Source organism: Papaver somniferum, chromosome 11, assembly GCF_003573695.1.
Source record: "Papaver somniferum cultivar HN1 chromosome 11, ASM357369v1, whole genome shotgun sequence".
NCBI classification, from domain to species: domain Eukaryota; kingdom Viridiplantae; phylum Streptophyta; class Magnoliopsida; order Ranunculales; family Papaveraceae; genus Papaver; species Papaver somniferum.
In genome coordinates this window covers 65416711-65439018 of record NC_039368.1, presented here as the reverse complement: position 1 = coordinate 65439018, position 22308 = coordinate 65416711, and the positions used below count along the sequence as shown (strand labels likewise).

The window sequence follows — 22308 nt, the reverse complement described above, 5'->3', positions numbered from 1 at the left end:
TTGGAGAAAAAGTTTTTGGTGGGAAAACAAAGTCCATCGAGGTATCGTAGCCTGGGTTAACCACGTCGACCAGAGGATGGGTTTTTAACAACTGAGCTTCTTTCTGGACATTGTCGAAAATCTCAATCAGAAATTTATTAAAATCTTTCCTGGAGCCGAGGTAATGTATCACTCCTTTAACACAATTGAAAATGATCCCAAGAATTTATGGACAAAATATTTTCAACAGTGTTGCTCCAGGTGGATTACCTCCTCACAAGCTTATATTGAAGATAGGTGCTCCGATTATTCTCTTGAGAATCCTTGATCCAAAGTGTGTCTTTTGCAATGGCACAAGGTTACTATGTCGAAAACTATTTACAAACTTCATCGATGCAGAAATTGTTATAGGTAGTTGCTCAGGGATGAGAGTGTTGATTCCGAGGATACCCATGGAACCCCCAAAGGAGTTAAACTGCCTTTTAATCTTACACCAAAATAGTTTCCATTTAGTGCAAGTTTTTCTCTAACGATACACAAGTCTCAAGGGAATACCATACCACATGTTGGTATTTACCTACAAGAACATGTATTTAGTCACGGAAAGTTATATGTTGCTTTATCCAGGGGAATATCGAAAACCACAACAAAAGTATTAGTCAAGAATGGGGCTTTTCCAGATATTGCTAGAACGTGTACCAAAAATGTTGTTTTTAAAGATGTCATGAAATTATGCGATAGTGTTGGAATATAATTCTAAATGAAAACTAAAAATTATGTATTTATTGTTTAGAAACGTTTAATTGCAGCCTTATATTTTTCCGAACATGAAATATGCGTATAAAAGATCCTATTATTTGTCGACATGCAACACACGTGCACTACACTTGTTATATCTAGTCTGAAATCTGTTAGTATGTAATTGGTGTAATAGCTTAAATCAATATGTGTTGAATCCATACTAGGTCGCGGGGTTTTTCTACAACATTAATGCAGTTTCCTCGTTAACAAAAATTTATGGTGTCTGTGTTATTTTTTTCTCGCATTATGTTGTTTTATCTTTATAATTGAAATATTATAGGTTGTACGTAGTTAAACCTAGATAATATTAACTCAACTATAAAGAACCTACGAGACTCATCCTTGTTGAATCAATGTCTTGAAATATAGATTACAAGACTTATTCTTGTTGGAATTCGGTTTTTCTACAATTCGGGTATATACTAGGTCTACCTTGTTAAGACAATCTTATATATTGTTTCATAACCGAACATATAGATTTTACAAAGATTGTCCATATAGGTTTCCAAACGAAAAAGTTGGTGGTGTACTAGTTACCTTCCCTTTTAAATATTGTTTATCTTTATAATTGTAATATATCACAAGTAGTACGTTAAACAACCTACATAATTTTTAAGCCTAAAATAATATATTGAACCTAAAATATTTATTCTTGAGAATTAGTATATTGAAATATACATTACAAGAATCGTTCTTGTTGGAATTCGATTCGGATACAGTTCGGGTACATCCTAAGTTGATTCTTGGATATTGATTTTTGAGATTGTTCAAGTAAAACTTGTTTACATATCAGGTACATGGTCTCATCTGTGGAGCTATAGTACTGACTATGACAAGTTTGTCCATACATGTTTCAGAACGAAGAAGTTGGTGGTTCACTTGGCGCCTTATCCTTTTCAATTGGTATTAGAGCATGCAAACACTAGAAAGACCTAATAAGTATGTGTCTATAACGATCTTAACTTGTAAACAATAAGTTAAAGTATGGTATTGAATTTTCCAAGAAAAGACTCGTTGTACGTACTACCTAGAATAAAAAACACCACTAGTAAGAACATTCATGTATCTAGAAATTCAACTTGTGGCCTTAAGATATCTACTCAGGCTCTTTCAGGAGATAATTGCACAAACAATATTTATCATCTCTCATGATAGATTTGGTTTAAAACCCTTAAAGGCAATTATGATTGTGGATCTCTACTTTTTCTACCCTTCTTGACAGAACTAGTCTCCTTAATATATTACTTCAATCGAAAGAGCGAAGTGATGATCTTCTCAATAGGAGATCAAACGACAGTCTTGAACATGAAAAACTTTTGAGAATGAAACTCAACGACTCAAAAGAAGATCTTGTTCACGAGTGGATGAACATTAAGCCATTTTGATAAGGCTTTATCAAGAAATGGCAGAAGCCGCAGTATTCGATTGACTAGAATCCATCAATGATTTATAAGTGACATTAGAGAGGTTCATATGTCTGATTGATGATTTTGATGGACTATCTACCGTTGGTAATAGTGTGAGATTTGTATGGTTCATGAGTGGATGAACATTAAGGCAATTAAAAAAACTGCAGACAATAACTATCAACTATATATGAGTGTTTCCAGAAATACCTTAAACAAATTACTTGTTTAACCATATGGGCTGGCAAGGAGCATGCTCATAATCTATAGAGAAAAGTGCTTGTTTGATCCTTAGTAAGCAGGGCCCTTAGGGGTGATTGCTGCGAAATATTCCTCATCCTTGGAATTGTACATTTCTTAGTATAATGGTTGAAGTTACTCAATTACTTTGTGGGTCCTGAAATAGTTGTATTGCTAGGAAAAATACTAGTGATTGCTATAAAATATTCAGAAAATTTTGAGTTGTTCTATTAAATTCTTTTATAAGCATGGAAACTGATGATTTTTTTTCTTTTCAAAAAAGAGGCATGCCTCAGATAGATTGATAATCATCTTTCGATTTAAAATTGGGAACAGTTACATCAATTACAATACAAACCAGGAATTTTTTAACAAACATAAAAATACCAAACAAACAACTTACATCTTCAAGCCACTTAATAACGAAATTGAGAAACATGTGAAACTGATATTATCGAAGAAAGAGTATTTTCAGATTAATTTCTGAAAGATTATTACAGGTTATTTAACTGTCCTGATAAGACAAGTCACACAGGACATAAGTCAAGTCAATGTTGACTCATTGACTTGACACACACTTTACTCACACATTTATATATTTCTAATATGCCCCCTTCAATGTGATACTGACATACAAAGAATCACATTGAGAAACAAGAAAGCAATAAAGAAACAAAACAATAACAAACAATCTAAGAGGTAAGTTCTTTAAGTTGAACAGTAGAAGAACTTGAAGTACCAGGTGAAGGCAGCTTTAACAACTGATGCAATAGTCTTGAAAAGGTAGGAAGACACAGTCCTTTAGTAAAAATATCTGCCAGTTGATCCTCTGAAGGAATGTGTTGAAGTTGTAAGAAACCCTCTTCCACAAGTTCTTTGACAGTGTGATATTGAATTTCTATATGTTTGGTCCTGGCATGAAAAACAAGACTAGATGCCAAATCCAGAGCACTAGTATTATCAAACAAGAGCAAAACAGACTTAAGAGGAATGTGAAAATCAGCCAATAACTAAGAAAACCAATGTAACTCAGCAGCAGCAACAGAGATACACGTATACTCAGCCTCTGTAGAGGACTTAGAAACTGTGGGATGCTTTTTATAAGACCATGAAACTAAATTAGAACCCAAAAATACTGCATAGCCAGATGTGGATATTATGGTATCTGGACATCCTTCCCAATCAGAATCAGCATAAGCTTTTAAACATGTAACATCAAACCTTCTTAAGGAGATACCCATACCAACTGTACCCTTCAAATACCTCAAAATTCTCCTAACCAGTTGAAGATGCAGATCAGGAGGAGAATGCCTAAATTGTGAAACATAATTCGCAGCAAAACATATGTCAGGTCTAGTAACAGTGAGATATTGTAACCCTCCTACAAGTGTTCAGTAAATACTTGGATCTGTTAATATAAGTCTATCATGAACATAAAGTCTATTAGACTTGACTACTGGTGTATCACAAGGCCTACAGTCTAATAAATTTGATTTAGCTAATAGTTCCAATGTATATTTCTTATGAGTTAAAATAATAGATTCACTATCCCAGACTACTTCAATTCCCAGAAAGAAAGCTAAATCTCCTAATTCTTTCATAACAAATTCCTGTTTCAACAAAGAAATAATATCACCAATCAACTGAGAAGAACTACCAGTCAATAAGATATCATCCACATGTAACAGTAAAATAAGAATACCACATGAAGAAGATTTCACAAACATAGAAGTATCAGACACAGACTTACTGAAACCATGCTTGAGAAGAAAAGAACCAAACCTATGAAACCAAGCTCTTGGAGCCTGTTCAAGTCCAATACAAACTCTTTTGAAGATGACATACATAATCAGAAGGATAATCAGGGTGAAGAAAGCCTTGTGGTTGTGATATATAAACATTTTTCTTTCTCAAATAACCATGTAAGAAAGCATTACTTACATCTAACTGCTTTATCTGCCAATTATAAGTAATAGCCAAACAAAGAACTACTCTGACTGTAGGAGATTTAACAACTGGACTAAAAGTCTCATTAAAATCAATGACATCTTGTATATTGTATCCCTTTGCAACTAATCCAGACTTCAATCTTTCCACGACATCATCTTACTTTTGTTTAATCCTATATACCTATTTGGATCCTAAGATGTTCATATGAGGTTCAGGTGCAACATACTTCCATGTGTCATTATTCATCAATGCAATATATTTTTCTTTCATGGATACTTGCCATTTGGGATTCTTAATTGCTTCTCTAAAAGTCTTAGGCTCATATAAAGTAGTTAACAATGTTGTATAATTTGCAGACAAAGGATATTTTACAGATAAATGAGAAACATGATCTGGATAAACTTTTTTTTTTGAAATACCTTTTTGAGACTAGTAACTACAATACTATAAGGAAGAATTTCAGGAGAAGAAATAAAATGAGGATCAACTTCAGGAGAAGTTGAAGAACAAGAAGAAGGTAAATTTATAACAGTATTTGGAGAAGCATAGTAAAATTCAGATTATGAGAATACAACATGCCTGGAAATATAAAGCTTTTCAGTGACAGGATTATAACATTTATAACCCTTATGAAGAGGACTATAACCAGTAAAAATGCATTTAACTGATTTTGATGAGAGTTTATCTGCTCTTGAATGAGCAAGATTAAGATAACAAATAACTCCAAAAGTTTTAAGAAAATCATAATATGGAGGAATACCAAATAAAACTTCAAAAGGTGATTTGAAATGTAAAACTTTTGTAGGAGTTCTGTTTATTAGATATAAGTAGCAGTAAGAAATGCATCATACCAAAATTCTTTAGGACAAGAAGAAATAAACAAGAGTGTATTTCCCATTTCAGTAATGTGCATGTGCTTTCTTTTTGTAAGGCTATTCTGTTTTGGTGTTTTAGGACAGGATATTCTGACATTTATACTATTGGATTGTAACAAGGCCTGAAATGTCCCTTTAACAAGTTCAGCTGCACTATCAACTTGAAAAGCAATAATTTTTGTTGAAAATTGATTTTCTATATGAGTTTAACAATGTTGAAAACATTGACAGGCATCAGATTTCAGTTCCATAGGATAAATCCAATAAAACCTACTAAAATCATCAAAAAACAGAATATAGTATTTATAGCCTTTTAGAGAAGTAATAGTAAGTCCCCAAACATCACAATATATAAGAGCTAAAGGTTTTTGTGCATGTGAAGGAGAAAGTTGAAATGGTAACTTTTTACTCTTAGCAAGCTGACAGGGATGACACAACGTAGAAGGCAGTGAAGAATTTAAAACAATTTGATTATCAGAACGAAGTTTTTGTAAATTTGATTGGATGGATGGCCTAGTCTAGCATGTCAGATAAAAGGAGAAGCAGATAAAGTAGCAGAAAAAGAATATTGATTTTTAGGCATATGCAGAATAGGATACAAATTATTAACTAGTTTACCATGAGCAAGAATAGCGTCAGAATATAAATCCCTAATTTCATAACCATATGGATAAAACTTAAAATAATAAGAATTATCCTCTGTGAATTTAGCTACTGAAAGTAAGTTATGCTTCATGGAAGGGACTAATAATACTTGACTCATTCTGAAATTGGTTATGGATGTTTGAATATTTGAAGTACCAATAGAAGTGATAGATAGAGACTTACTATTACCACCTTGCACTTGAACCTTCCCTTTGTAGTTAGAAGTATTCTGCAACAAATGCTCATCTCCAGTCATGTATGCAGTAGCACCAGAATCATATATCCAATGAGAGGCAGTTGATATAGAAGGATCAGAATATGGACTTTTTTCATTTAAAGTAGAAAAGGCTTGTTGATTAGGACCATGATGGGCTTCATTTGCAGAATTAGAAAAAGTTGGTGGATGATATCTGAAATAACATCTTCTAGAATAATGTCCCTTCTTGTGACAAATCTGAGAATCTATATATAGTAGAAAAATTTCTTCTACCTACATTAGTGTATTGCTCCAATTTCCATGACCAGAAGTGCCACCTTGATATGAACCATTCCCTTGATATGAAGTACTACCTTGATATGAACCATTCCCATTATTTCTTGAACTGTAGCCAGAATTAGATTTAAAATTTCCACTATTTCTGGATTTGCCTCTTCCATTACCATTGAAACTATTACTGGTTCCATTTCTACTATAGAAAACAGTGGGATGTTGACCATCATAAGCAATATTAGAAATATACTATTGTTCAAGGAGCCATTCTTCATGATTCAATAACCTTGGTTTAAGTTCTACAAAAGTAAAAGGATTCTCTCTATTTCGTGCTGCTATAATAAAGGTATCAAACTCTCTTCCTAGCCCATTCAATACATACATAACCAGATCTGAATTACTTTTTTCTCCAATGGCTGCTGTTGAGGGGTGAATTTAGGTTTGAGGTTCTACCCGTCTTAGCTATCCAAATAACCTCACTTTTCTAAGAATAGTAAGAGAGAGAATTGCCTTTCCATTGTACTTTGTACTTCTTTATATAGACTTTCCAAAAGCCCCTACTTTTATGGCATCATGTCATGTGCCCTTTCTTATTTAATTACTACTAATGCCATTCCCTCCCTAGTAAAACCTCCTTATTTCCTATTAATTCCTCCCTTATCCTTTCCATCTAATGGATACCCTCTTAGTGGACTTGGGTTTTAGTCCCCATGTCTCATATTGGGCTTGCCTCCCTTTTAGGGGCACACTAACCCGTCTAAGGGGTAATATTTTTTCATGTATCAACATTATTCCCCTGACTATTGGGTCAATTGTTAAATGACCCGATAGTCAAAGAACCCCTTTTTGAGCGCCCTTCTTCACGATCCATAGACGTGATGGGTCTTTTCCTTTTGTTGAGTTTTCGATCGTGGACGGCGTTTCACCTCCTTGTCGTGATAAGTCTCTTCTCTTTCCAGTTTCTGACGGTTACCATTCCCCGTGCATAACTGCCACGTTCAATCCCCAGGGCCCTCTATATATAGGATTGTCAATTCATTTTCTTCTCAATCTTTCTTCTTCTTATTTTCTTCCACGCACACCCATACACTCGCCATGTCTAGCAGCTCTTCCAGTAGCTCTTCATCTGAGGAGTCTAGTGAATCTGACCAACCCAGGAATGAAGACACTGAAGAAGCTGAGTATTCCGATCAGGACGAGATCATATTACCCGCCCCGGCGGACGGTAGGTCATACACGATTGCTGAATTTACGAGTGGTCCTGCCTTAAAGAGCGCGCTGAGGCTAAGAGAATTCCGCGGAGGTAAGCGCGTTTTCCCTCTAGACGACATCCTAGCCTCTTGCCTTCTGAATCTTCTCGTACTTCCTTACCCTTCCGCTCCCGGATAGCTTTTGCGACCCGAGTTAGATACCATGGACGCTTTCGCATTTAATACAGTGTCGCGGATGGTCATCCATCATGGAAACTACGATCTTCTCGCCATCGATATTAGATCTAAATCGAAAACTCACCCGGTGTGGCCGCATTGGGCGTCCCGCATATGCTCCAACCCCGGTCATGCTGCTACTCTCCGAAAGGAGGGCATTAATGAAGCTATAGACTCATCTCTTAAGCGGGAAGTAAATAGGTGCATTCACGATATAACGCGGCTTTTCTGCCGCTGGGCTCCTCCCGTGCATACTCTCCTCACGGCTTGGGTGGAAGCCACCGTCGTTTTAGAAGACGTTGTCGCTCTTACAGGGTTTCCGATTCACGACAGTCATTCGTAAGATGAGGCGTCCGTCTACGGAGCGTTGAATGACGAGGATTGAGAACTGTGTACCTATTTGTTGAAGTGTAAAGATGATTCCCGTCATGAACTAGTGCAGAAGATTCAAGCACCATTGGGGCGAGGCGGAGACAAGGAGGCCACTGACGCAGGTAAGAAGGGGGCATCTTCATCCGCTCTGAAAAGAAAAAACAAGTGGGTGGATAAGAAGGCTCCTCCGAATCGCCCGTGTGGAGATCACATGCTATCTATCTCTATCCGCGCTTATGAGGCAATTCACGGTTCATCAAATCCAACGGGAGCTGGCCCTGAATGGTTTTTTAAAGTCAACCGTCGCGCTTCTTTTTCAATTTGGTTGAAATATTGGGCTCCCCAGATAGTTGATGGGAAAGCGCTCCCCCCCAAATGCAAGGAGAAGAATCCCCATGCGGATCTAACCTCCTTTGGCTTTGCCACGACATATTTGAACATAGTCCCCAGGATACTATCAAGGGTGAGCTCGTGCCAATGACAGTGTTGTTGTCTCGCGGCGTCTCTTTCCCGCTGGCACCGATGTTCTTAGGTGGTTTGTACCGCCATCTTGATCTGTTCTATCAGGATCTCCATACGGTAGGTTCATCGCACAAAATCGAGACCTATATCCCGGCTTCTTTTATGCAGGCTTGGTATTGGGAACATGTTCCTCCGTGCGCTCCTGAGCCTAGCGAACTCGCAATTCTTCGTGAAGAAGATGCGGAGCAGGATGATGGTTCGATCAAGAAGCTACCCGTTGCTTACGGCTACCCACGGATGGCTCTTTGGAACTTGAAGGGGAAAGTACCTCAGGGCGATCTTGGTAAGCATTTAGACGTGGCCAAGGATTTCGAACCGTTTCCCTATCAAGACGGTCGATTAGGTCCGGCGCATTATGATTTCGTTGCCCCCTTTGACATGGAGTTGGACTCGACAAAGACCTTGTCAGATGCAGATTTTGATTCAGCGATGTCAGTGTTGCATGGTTATCTTCCTGGTTTCTATGCTGGTAAGTTCTTCGCTGTATCTTACAACCCTGATCCCGCGGCTCAGCAAGTGGGGTTCGATCAAGGGGTTCCTCATAGCTTCCATCCTCAAGAAAATTCTAGAATCGAAGACATTGTCGCTAGCTTCAATCGTTACGTCTTCAAGGAGGCGACTCGTTTGTCTGATCACTGGATCAATTTTTCGTTCAAGCAGCCTATTTATACGCGGCCTTTGGCGGTTACTGAAATGTCCCACCAGTGTCATGACTTCTTACGGCGCCGAGCTTTGAACTTCCTTTTATGCGAATCATCTCCTCCTCGTGACTTGACCGTTCAAGATATTCGGTATCTTCACGCCTCTGGCCGAATCAAACTTGATGATGCCGTAGCTGCTGAACATCACCTAGTTCCAGCTAACAAAGGTCGCTCGGATCCTGTGGTGACCTCTTGGGCCTCTCCCGAGGGTCATGAGCCCGCGAAGCCGAAAAAGGGGTCGTTTTCTGATCGTAAGCCCCCGCGGCTAAATGTGAAGCCGCCTGTTAGTCCTTTAGCGCCCCAGGTATTTGTTATTTCCTTTGTCTTGTATTTTTGTTATTTACCATTTCGTTCCCCCTTTATTTTATTTTGATGAGTTGTGCGGCGGCAATAACTTCCGCGGGAGACTCCTCCTGCTAGTCGCATAGGGTGGAAGCCCCCCTCTTATGTGATAGAGGAATACTTGAATATGCCCAAGTATGACTGGAATGAAAGTAATCTAAAGAATAAAGCCATGCGGGAGGAAAACCAAACATCTGCTCCACGCCCTTGTTCCTTTGCTAGCACCGTGCCTTTGCACCCTCGTCAAAGCCATCGGAGGAGCGCATCACAGCCTCTCGGGGACATGGGTGTCATCCCAACTCCCCATAAGATCTGGTTGGGTGTCATCACGACTTCATATATCATCAGTTCACCCTCTTAAGGATGAAACCGTACGTGGCAGGGGGGAACCTCCAGTATCTCCTAGTGTCGTGCTGCAATCAATGAGCCCTTCTGGGTCCAGCCGGTCGGTTTTTGGCGGGTCCCCATCCTACGTGGCGATAACCGTTAATGATCCTGCAGGTAACTCCCTATTTAATACGTGTCTTTGTTTTGTTATTCCAATCTCTGTTCCTTCCTCTCTTCTTTTCTTATAAATTTAAGTTATTTTGCGATGGTGCTCATTTCTTATTTGTCAGGCTCCACTAGTGGCTCTGAATCGTCTTCTAGTTCCTCCGCCTTTCGTCCTAAAGTCGCTGATACTCCGCTAGGCTCGTCGGTTCCCAAGGTTGGTTTTCCTTTCCTCTTTTCTTTTGACATGTTGTCGTTGGTATTAGGATATGGTAAGAAGTGAAAAGAAACCACGAAGCCTGACATGGATGGTACCAAGCACGTGGTCCTAGCGGCAAGGGATCCTCTAAGCTGACAAAAATGGATGGTGGCAGCTCGTCTGTTCTTCCGGAGAAGCGGGATAATACTCTTACGGCTGATATACCAACCACCCATGTTGTAACAGAAGATTCCGAGGATGCGCGGTTTCGTTTCCCTTTCGTGGTGAGCGTTGCTGAGGCTGGAGTAGATCATGTTACCCATACTCTTGTCCACGGAATCTGGGTGCCGACAGTTTTTGTTGCTGCCTACAGGGATATTGTTGAGCATGGTGGCGGTCATATGGAAAAAGAGGGCCTCTTGGTTGTTCCTTTTTTGTATTATATGACTAGAAACCTCTTGGATATCGCAGACCGCCTTACGCGCATGGAGAATGATCCTATTGACGCGACAACTCTACGCGGTTGGGAAGCTGCAGTGCAATCTGCACTTAATGTTAAGTTCCCAGTGCAGTGATTGGAGGAGCTTCTGGCGAAGGTGAAGGGCCGGCATGACCCTCGTAGTCGGCTTACGAGTCAAATTTCTCAGTTGGAGGAGGAGTTGAAGAAGCGCTCAGAGACAACTTCTAGCAAAAAGGAGGTACTGGATTCATTGCTTGATGATGTTGGAGTGGCTACTGATGAGCTGTTGCGGGCGGAGGCTGCCGAGGCGACTGTTCGAGCTGAGCTTGAGGAGAAACGACAGGAGCTGGAGAGGCTTTAACTGGCTTAGAGCGCTTTGTCCATGTGCCAGCTTTTCTTTTATTTCCCTTTGTTGGGCTTGCCCTTAGACGCATTTATGTGTCTATTTTCATCTCGATTTTATATATTGTTAGTACTCGATTTTGTTCTTATTATTACGGTGTTTTATGTGTGTGTAGGTATTTTTGGCCAATAAACATTTTTGGAAAAATCGGCTCGAAAAGTTGTCTAAAGGCACCCGAAGGACACTTACTATTCGTACTTCCATGTTGGATAAGGGGCATTCCAGTTGAAAAAGGAGTACGCTAGTTTCTATCGGCACCCCATAAATTGTTAAGGGGCACTCATCTCCTACGCTTGAAATCTGTTTTTGGCGGGAAATTCCCCCTTTCACCTGCGAAGATATTGAATAGAATTTGGAAGAGTTTAAACGAGATTTAGTCACAGATTATCATTGGGATGGACCTGTTATGGATTAATAGAGTTAATATGAGTGTTGGGTCCGAGTAAATAGGGCCTGAGTATTGGTTTGAAGTAAACAGGGGAAGATTATTCTCGGTCTTTTCTGGATTTTTTTTGGACGAGAATTACTCGAGTTTGCACGTACAGATGGTTTGATAGTACCCTGTTTTATCGAAACAGGCTTGGTACTCGGGTTTCTATTGGAAAGAAAGCAAGCTTAGATGTATTCTTTCCGTAACAGGGCATTGAGGAAGTTTCCGGAGATTTGGTTGATTTATATTAAGAAGTTACGTGGAGGGAAAGAAGATATATTCTGTTAGATTTTGAGCTGTCGAGTTAAGGGAGAGAATTCCGGTGAAATAAAAAGGGAAAGAAGAACAAAATTAGTCGAGACCTAGGAGAAAGTTGGGGTAGTTGCAGAGAGTTGCAGAGGCGCTTCCATCATCAACAGAGAAGAAGCTGTTGCTGTACGAAGAAGAAGACAGAAAAACCGTCACCTTTACTTTTGAAATTCATAACAGTTTCCAACAATAATAACTGTTAGGATTTACTCTGTAACAGTGGGTTCTGTAACAATTATTTCTGTTACAAACCCGCTGCTTTATTAGTTTTCTCCTGTTTTTCACCTTTTGGATCTATGAACACCTATTTTGAGCACGTGAATAATATGAGGATCTAAGACCCTTTGCTGAGGAGACGGAGGAAGCCATTGTTCCATGAAAAGTGGTATAATTCTATTTTAATTAATTCTTGCAATTTCTTTTATGATTATTTGCATGGAACTAATATTGGAAAATTGATTTTTATTGAATGATTGTGATCCATTTTGATGGAGCATGCTTAGTTTAAGATTTTTGATGTTTCATGCTTGATGTATACAATTGTTACTTCAAAAATCTACTAGAGGAAATAAATTAGAATCACTTTAAACGCAAAGATTTGCATGAATATTGATTAGATTAAATCACTTAATTGGTCAATGGTGGAATCCTGAGTCTTAGTGCTTTTTATAATCTTGATAAAAATTTCTTTTAAGTTTTCTATTTTAATTTGAGTCTAAAATCGAATCTCTACAATTCTTAAACGAACCATTTTTCTTACCACTGTAAAAACTACATCAGGCACCGTGATTGTTATTTGTTTATTTTTATGTTGTGGGATATTCTGTGGTATTTGATTGTCTTTCTGTTATTAGTATTTCATTATCTTTTAACTAACTGCTTTGGTTGCTTATAATCGTACTTATTGGGTATGCCGATTGTTAGATGATTATACTCTTCCTTTCCTTTACAATTCCTTTCCTGTATAATTTTATTTATTGGGTTGCTTATAATAGTTGTAGACCGCACCTACTTTCCTTTTTTTTTTTTTTGCAAGGGTGTTGTCCGTGGTAAGCAGGGGTAATTATATGCGCCTGGTATCTCTAGGATCCGGGCGTGCTTTATCAGTCAATTAGGTGCCTTTAGCATTTCTGAGAGCTGCTTCCAAGTTTGGTAGTTAATCAGGCGCCTTTGGCATAGCCAGGGCCTTTGTATATCTATTGGTCAATCAGTCGCCTTCTGCTGGGCGGGCGAGGATAAGGCGTACCTACGCCCTTATTTTAGTCCAGAAGGGTGTGTTGATTAGGTGTTTGGGAAAACGTATTAACACTTTTGGTTTCTCTTGGTTCCTTTGTAAAGCGTCGGTCAACTAGGCGCCTTTGGCGTTCCCGAGACCTATGTGGGCTTATTAGTCGCCCTTGGCTTCCTTAAGATTACTTATGGATGCCAGTCAATCAGGCGCCTATGACTTTCCTGAGACTTTTTGTAAATTTGTCAGTCGATCAGGTGCCTTTGGCTATCGTGAGACCTTTTGTGAATTTGTCAGTCAATCGGGCGCCTTTGGCTTTCCCTAGACCTTTTGCCAGTCATCGGGGCTCCTTTGGCATTCCCATGACCTTTTGTGAATGTCAGTCAATCGGGCGCCTTTGGCTTTCCCGAGATCTTTTGCCAGTCGACCGGGCACCTTTGGCATTCCCAGGACCTTTTGAGAATTTGTCAGTCAATCAGGTGTCTTTGGCTTTCCCGGAACCTTTTGTCAGTCAACCGGGTGCCTTTGGCGTTTCCGGGACCTTTTGTGAATTTGTCAGTCAATCAGGCGCCTTTGGATTTCCCGAGATCTTTTGTCACGGCATTTTCGGGACCTTTTGAGAATTTGTCAGTTAATTAGGCGCCTTTGACTTCCCGAGACCTTTTGCCAGTCGACCGGGCGCCTTTGGCATTCCCAGGACCTTTTGTGAATTTGTCAGTCAATCGGGCGCCTTTGGATTTCCCGAGACCTTTTGTCAGTCAACCGGGCGCCTTTGGAGTTTCCGGGACCTTTTGTGAATTTTTCAGTCAATCAGGCGCCTTTAGATTTCCCGATACCTTTTGCCAGTCGATCGGGCGTCTTTGGCATTCCCAAGACCTTTTGGGAATTTGTCAGTCAATCAGCCGCCTTTGGCTTTCCTGAGACATTTTGATATACTTGCCTGTCAAACATTGAGAGAAATTTTTTCTTACCAAACGAAAGTGTTTACAACTTGCGCGCTTATGCTCCGCATTCTCTCTTCTTCTCTTTTTGTGTTAGTGGCGAGGGAATGGGTCATGTTCAATCTTCTGTCTTGTCGTCTCTAGTTCCCCAGCTTCCCGCTTGCGCTCAAATATGCTCCGAATGGCAAAGCATTCCTCTGTTGGGTGCCCCATCCTTCGGTGGTAGTAGCAGTATCTGGCCGCGTTTTTATCCATTTTGTTGATATCCACCTTGGTCAAGGGTAGCTGAATTTCTCCTTCGGAGATCCATTGGTTCAAGAGTCTAATTGCGCGTTCTTTGCTGCAGAGGAGAGTGGGTGGTGTTTTATAATCGCGCCTGCTTCCTCCGTTTCTCCCTCGGCTTCTGCCATCAATCTGAGGTTGGTCTCTATTTTCCTTACTAATGTTAGGTCTTACGTTGTGTGGGGTTCCTGACGCAGCACTAATCGTAGTATGCCAAACAGAATCTGTAGGTGCCCCTTCTATGCAGTCGGCGATCCTCTCAGCTGCTTCTTCTAGCTCTAAGAAGGTCTGGAATCTGAAATTTATTAAACTCCCTCTAAAAGATGGGACCATTCCTTGCACGCAGATTTCGTCAAGCGCTTGTTGATTTCTTCGTGACATTCCAATGTCAAGCGCCGGAACCGCAAGATGTATTTTCCTACTTCCTCGCCTATTCGTTTCCCTTTCTTGCTCAGATCTAACGCCGTGATCTTCCTTTTGGCCGAGTAAACTTCCCAAGAAAGAGCGTGGACAAAGTTTTCCAGGAGTCCACGCTTTCTTCCTTTAGGTTGTCATACCAAGTGAACGTTGTGCCCGTGAATGACCTAGGGACTTCTTTTAAGCACAACTTTCCATTGGTAGCCTTGTCGTTCATTGCTGACAAGAATCGGCTGAGATGCTCTCGCGCGTTTCCTTGGCCCTCATATACTTTTAACTTTGGAGAGATGTAGTCTTCGGGATACGAATATTCCCGGATATGCCCGGGGTATGGGCTATTCATGCGGCAATGATTATCTTGTTTTACCACGTGATAGTTCTGCTCTAGGTACTTGGTTATTTCTTTTTGTGACGTTACCATCGTCTTGTCACCTTTGTGTTGTGCGCTTCTCATTGTCTCTTCGGAAGTACGTTATCTTGCCATTACTGCCTGTGCTATCCAGTTTTCAAGCTCTTGTCTTCTTCGTGTGCGCTCACTCAATTCTTTCTGCATGTTTTGTAAAGTGTATGAGATGGGTTTCGCTAGCTGGGATGCCTGCTTGCTCTTCTCCTGTGACGTTGTCACCTCTTTATCTTGGGGTCCACGTTTTACTGATTGCTTGATAATGCCCAGGATCGGTGTTTCTTCCTCACTGTTATCATCTTCTATTGTCACTTCGTCGAGGTTAAGGGGTTGACCGGCCACTTGTTTCCCTATCGCTCCCGAGTTAGCGCCTTCCGTGTGTGTCATGGTGAGCTAGGAACGAGCTTCCGGGTGTGGTCACCAAATGTTGAGGGTGAATTTAGGTTTGAGGTTCTACCCGTCCTAACTAGCCAAATGACCTCACTTTTCTAAAAATAGTAAGAGAGAGTTGCCTTTCCATTGTACTTTGTCCTTCTTTATATAGACTTTCCAAAATCCCCTTCCTTTTATGACATCATGCCATGTGTCCTTTCTTCTTTAATTACTACTAATGTCATTCATTCCCTAGTAAAACCTCCTTCTTTCCTATTAATTCCTCCCTTGTCCTTTCCATCTAATGGATACCCTCTTAGTGGACTTGGGCTTTAGTCCCCAAGTCCCCATGTCTCATATTGGGCTTGCCTCCCTTTTAGGGGCACGCTAACCCAGCTAAGGGGTAATATTTTTCATGTATCAACAGCTGCTAAGGAGTCAGCAATATTCTTCACATTATGTAAGTAACCATAATTGTGAGATTTCCTTTCTTTACATTATGCAGTTGGTTTCTAAGCATGTTCTTTCTTGCCATAAACTGACTTCTAAAGCTAAGTTCAAGAAACTCCCAAATATGCTTAGCATTAGAAAAACCCAAAACATCACCAGATATTGAATTTGTAAAGGTTGCTTTCATACAACTGTAACAAAACAATCAATTTTCCTCCAAAGAATCCATTAAGGACTTATTTTTAAAACTCCATCAATTTCAACATGTTTGTTCTTGGATACCACCATTAACACAACCATATAAATTAGTGGAAATCAAGATAGATTCCATCTGATCACGCCATACCATAGCAAGAAATTATTTGGACCTAATTTTGGAGATGTTGGTGAATGGAAAAGTAAAGTCAGAGGAATTACCCATTTGAGCAGCGAAATTCAAATTAGTACACATATCTTTTCTTCTTCTGTAAACGATGATACTGGATGACGTGAACTGGATCCGTAAAAATTATTGAATAAAGATTGTTGAAGAACCAAATCTTGAATTGTTGTGAAAAATTTGTTGATAACAAGTATTGAATTGTTGTGAAAAATAATATGAAAACATTTTGATGGATCTTGAATATGTGCTTGAAAAGATTATTGAGAAGAATGTTATTAGAGCAAGTCTTATGGTGGAATCCAACCTATTCCAAGTGTGGAAAAACTATGGAATGTCAAGTCTAGTGGCTTCCAAGTTGGGGTCTTCCACAGAAAATCCAAGGAGGGTTCCACGGTTTCGTGGAAGGGTTCGTGGAATCCATTTGAATGCCAATAAGAATAGTGCTAAAAAAACGCTATTAAGAATAGCGTTTTTTTTTTATCCGTAGATTTAAAATGAGTCGTTGAAATCTAACGGCTGAGAAAAAAGCGTTATTCTTAATAGCGTTTTTTAGCGCTATTCTTAATAGCGTTTTTTTAGTGCTATTAAGAATAGCGTTTTCGCTATTCCACCACTACACTTGCACTTCCATCCACAATTCCAAATGCTGAGGTGGCGTGGAAGATGGAACTCTTCCACCATAAGACTTGCTCTTAGGGTTTGATTGTTGCCTCAGGATCAGCTGTCTGATACCATGGGAAACATGTGAAACTGATAATATTGAAGAAAGAGTATTTTGAGATTAATTTCTGAAAGATTATTACAGGGTATTTAATTGTCCTCATAGGACAAGACAACAGGACATAAGTCAAGTCTATATTGACTCATTGACTTGACACACACTTTACTCACACATTTACATATCTCTAATAAAAATTAGACAAGATAGTGCTTGCAATAGCTGATTACATGACCCGCTTCCAAATCTATTAACATTTTTATTTACAAGAAAACGATATTTCTAAGAACAAACTGCGAAACAAGATAAGCAACAAAGAACTCCTTGTAAACATGCATCAAGACAAGCACAGCAAGAGTGACATCCACCACAAATAGAATTATAACAATCCCTGTTACAGCAATCACTGCAAAGAAGAACAAAGTTGCACATTAGAATAGATACATGGTTAACTTGATGATTTACTTGTAAAACTCAAGAAGAGATGAGCAAGATAATAGGAATCATATATATATATATATATATATATATATATATATATATTATGTATTAGAAGATTGAAGAGGGCGTATTAGATGATTACCAAGCCTCAGTAGCTGGATTTTCCACTTCTTCAGCAAGAATACTCATTCCTTGGATTACAGATGGTGATTCCATATGTAATCAAAAGAGATAATATGGGTGTAATGAAATAGTTACAGATTCTACCAAGTAAACACCACGAGAGAATGAAAGAAGGATTGATATAACTCTCTCATGAACGAAAGAATGGATAACAAAAGAAAATGTCAACCGATTTTTTATTCTTTCAGAACCACTTGTTATTTGATTAAATCATTTAAATATATAAATACAATGAATTACGAACTGGCAAATAAGTGACTAAATCAGAAGTTTCATCATCGAACAGCATAGACTTTGAGTTTGAGTTAGTCAAAGTAGTTTGACTAAAATTGGGTGAGCATCTGGCTCACTGATTTCTAAGAGGCGAATGATCTATGTACAAATATGATAGTCAGAAAGCCTGATATTGAGTATGAGCATCGTGCACAGATCCAGTTCTTATCCCATATACATGTATTTGTAGTGTTTAATTTAATTACAAGGACCTGAGTTCTAGAAACAGCAACATGTTAAAGATAAAACCTCCTTGTAAGCATTCCTCAAGACACGATGCATCAAAGATCCACCAAAGGCAGCTCTCACATCCACAAAGATCATAACAAAAATCACAGCAACGATTACTGCCAAAAATAAGTTGATGAATTTTAATGCTTTAGATTAATAGCAACGAATTAATATTAAAAATTCTAAGAGTTGAAGGAACCTTGCCATTCATTCGAATTGTCGTCATCATCATCTTCGGCATATAAACTCAATCCTGGAATTGGTGGTTCCATTTAAAAAAAACAACCTACTTGATGTTGAATTTTGAATTAGGAGATAAGGGATGAATAATTCAGTGAACAGGTTTAGTATAGAGAGTTTAAGAGAACTCGTCAACCAAATGATGTATATAAACCAAGTCTTATTCTACAATCCATTTGACTAACGTGTATACAAAATTTGGAATATGGACTAAGTCAGTCGAGGCCTTTCCTCTACTGGTTAATAATCATGTATTCACGTCAAACAAAAAAAATGTTTGTAAAAAAGAACCAAACTTTGCGGATGTCTCTTTTATTGCACAGAAAAATTGGTTGGTAAAAGATCAGGGGCGGGTTAACTGGAAACAATACCTGGTTGATTAATAACATGAACAGATATGAATACTGAATCATTTGCAAGAAACAACATCTTGTGGTTACTTCAACAACTGCTACACAAGGAGCACAAGGATTAGCAACATGTGAGCATTTGACAATAACAAAGACTGCAAAAATAAAACAAAACAAAATTATATGCAAAGAGTTATTACATGGTTTATAATTCAGGAAGATATATCAGAAAAACATTTATAGAGTTGGATAATCCTGAGCAGTTGAGGTGGCTTCTGAATTTGTTATCAAGTAGCTGTTGCGGCTAAAAGATTATAGTATGACTTCTAAAAGAATTTCCTGAGAATTCAACCGACTTAATAATTTCAACCACATTATGGGTGCCATGAATAACATATGTTACAGCATTCTATTACATTTTACAACATCGGGAATCAGACAAGCGGATTGGAAAGAAACAAAAAAACTCCACTTCTACTCAACTTACAAATCATCTGAATTTAGAATGAGAACAAATCCACATATTGCTACCAATAACCCACTTGGAATGGAAGAAGGATACCTGATGAATGGAGTTACGGGGAAGGGAGTGGGGGAGATATTAGGGGATATGCAGCACTTCTGGAGTTACCAAAGCCCATCAACAAAGCAGCAGAGTCCTTACAGTTTATCTGATCTTGACAACCCTTTCAAATCATTCCTCTACTAAGAGTACAATCTTGAAATGCCAAACAGTCAATTGCATGCATCAACTTTCTTCTCGGGCCAACTGCAATTGCACCCATTTCTTTGAGCTTTCCCATGTTTAGGTTCAACAGTTGAAATTTATCATCCACGTTTCGCATTCGGAACATCTGCACAAACTGTCCTAGCCCAAGTGACATGAGCCACCTGCTCAACCCACCAGCCTTTTCCAGTTTCCTCTCCAGGTTTGCCGCACGCATCTTTTGATTCTGTTGTAGTACACCCATACCCATATTCAGACAACTGATCGATCTGACATGAGCTCTAGAAGGTCCTTGACTACGAAACATTGTTGGTGGGGGGAGAATATTATTAGTAGGTAGCCTCTTCTTATTCTTATCAGCTTCAAATACTCTAGATACCCTAATCTGTGGAGAAAATCCAATAGCACTCAGCCTTGCATGTTCATTATCAGGGACAAGAGATTTAGATGTTGCTGGGCGGTAGACTGACTCATCCCCAGTAAGCCTAGTTGGGCCTTTTGGTGTAGTTCTTCTAGAAACCTGCTTGGGAAACTTTTTCATGGAATTGGGTGGGGAGTCCAGTTTTCCTCCACTGACCTGAATACCTTTACTCGAATCCAGTACTGTATCACAGTTCTGAAGCTCTCCTTCATGTGGGCGTTTTCGTGGCTGTTGTCTCTTGTTAGGAAGTATTTGCCGTCTTTTAATTATTCTTTTCTTGGACTTGTGCTGTCTGTTGTTTGTCCGAGGAGGACCTGGGGTTGTAGTAGGATGCACAGACGGAGGAGGAGGGATCCAGATAGTAATTCGCTGTTTCTTAACAATTACCCAATTACCATCTTCATGCAGGTCTTCTGCAGCATAAAAGTCTAAAGACTCAACAGAACCATGGAGAGAATAGTCTTCAGCTGCGGCTAAAGCTGCTAGAGGTCTTCTCTTTCCTCTCACCATTAGGTTGGAACCTGTGTAATTATAAGTTCAGTTATACAAACCTCCAAATATTAGCGCAAAATAAACTAACACACGACCGACGAGAGCTTCCTTAAAAATAAAAAAAAAAAGGAATAAAGAACTGCCTTAAAAATGATTCGATATCTAAGGCTAAGGACGAACTTAGAAAGAAATGACAAAATATCCCTTCTCAGAGTAGATGAAATCTGAGCCTAAGATATCTAAACCACGATATCTACGGGGATATGTTTCCTAGAGCAAACTAAATAGGATAAAAAGTTACAAAGAAAATGGTCATATCAATTCTCAAAAGGCTTTTCGGTGTTACTACCACCTCGGTGACACAACAAAATTTATTCCTCCAGGTCGAACAGCAGAATGCTCTAACCAAGTGAATTAGATTTGTAGACTCTACCAGGACTCCACCGGAGCAGTGGAGGGGATCCAAAAAGTCTCTTTGGCTGATGAAGTGAATCAAGCTCTTCTTTGTTTTTTCACTACTCCTTGTTTTTCTTCCACCACGGAATTTGATGATAGTGAATCGATTGGCCAGAGGGACAAGTACTATCTAGCTCTGGCCTAAGGCCAAACCAAACATATCAATACTCTACTGACAGACAACATAAAAATCAAGAAAATTGACCAAAAAGTTTCGAATGATAGTATACCAGAAGAGCAATACCTAAAACTTCCATCCTACACTCGTTCATGACAAACTAGTTTCTTGGATATATATTGCTGTGATTTCTATGAAATTAATGATACCCAGTTCGCTCAGATTCCAAAATGAGGTTAGGGTTATTAACAAAAATAGCTAAATTTATTATCCATTAGTATAACTAGGGATGATTGGAAACAAGCAATTAGAAGATTTCCTTCAAATTAGTAAACAAAAGCAAACAGCTTTGGTATAAAAAATTTAGAAAAAAAAGGCAGCCCTTTTCAATAAAAATTGACTGAGAATTGATCTTAAATCATCGTCAAATGCCGAACTATGAGAAAGATCCTGAATCAGATAAGCTAAATTATTATCCATAACCAGACATTAAATGCCTACAACAGAAACTTCTTGATTTGTAAAATTAGAAAGAGATGTGACAGAGTTAGGGTACGAATTGAATATCAAACAGAAATAACTTACCAGAGTTACACTGGGAATCTGAACTAGAATTCTCTACCGAAAACCCTAAGATTTATTGAAACAGCTTTGGTTGGTTGCTGTGGAAGTGAGAAAGTACATGGGTATTGGTCTTTGAAGACTCACTGAAGTGGAAACTGCGCATAACAGCACGATTGCGAAGGAAAAGACTCGAGCGCACCTTATTGTGGAAGTTGATTCTATATGAACCGTGGAATTGAACCACGTAAAAACCAGAGACAAAAAATGTGTGGCCCCGCCCTGCAGAGAAATACAAGGGTCCTTTTTGGGTTGTGTGAGAGCGTGGTTTTTACGTGGTTTTATTCCACGGCTCATTAAGAGTTTTTGTTTTAGAATTGAATCGGTTTGGTTAAGGGACCCACTTTTCCAAAGTTTGCGACGTAAATTTTGTTGGATGCAATAATCAAAAACAAGGAAAAATCAAATAAACCAAAGTTATTGATACTTAGTTCCTTTATAATGGAAGTGATCGATTTGATGAAACGGACGAGCTCCTCATATCTCCGCAACAGCAACAAAGCAAAACTTTGGAAAAACAGA

General features: G+C 39.0%; 1 protein-coding gene across 6 annotated transcripts; it reads right to left on the bottom strand.

The window, feature by feature from the left end:
- Positions 1–17300: 17300 nt before the first annotated feature.
- Positions 17301–21947, bottom strand: LOC113322771. Of its 6 annotated transcripts, XR_003347277.1 has the most exons (6): positions 21751–21947; positions 19514–20620; positions 18973–19049; positions 18561–18647; positions 17817–18477; positions 17301–17639 (listed from the first exon to the last, which is right to left on the bottom strand). XR_003347277.1 is itself a non-coding variant. In XM_026570916.1 (2 exons), exon 2 carries the CDS (start codon positions 20607–20609, stop codon positions 19641–19643), a length of 969 nt encoding a protein of 322 aa, XP_026426701.1. In that variant the 5' UTR covers positions 20610–20620; positions 21751–21947; the 3' UTR covers positions 19275–19640. The 6 variants fall into 6 exon arrangements, 1 of the variants encoding a protein (XP_026426701.1); XR_003347278.1 differs by having other exon boundaries at positions 17817–18647; positions 18973–19052; XR_003347276.1 differs by having other exon boundaries at positions 17817–18647.
- Positions 21948–22308: the final 361 nt, after the last annotated feature.

Bases quoted from the DNA above. Each gene is read 5' to 3' on its own strand.
- LOC113322771 (XM_026570916.1), bottom strand. From the start codon at position 20,609: ATGGTGAGAGGAAAGAGAAGACCTCTAGCAGCTTTAGCCGCAGCTGAA.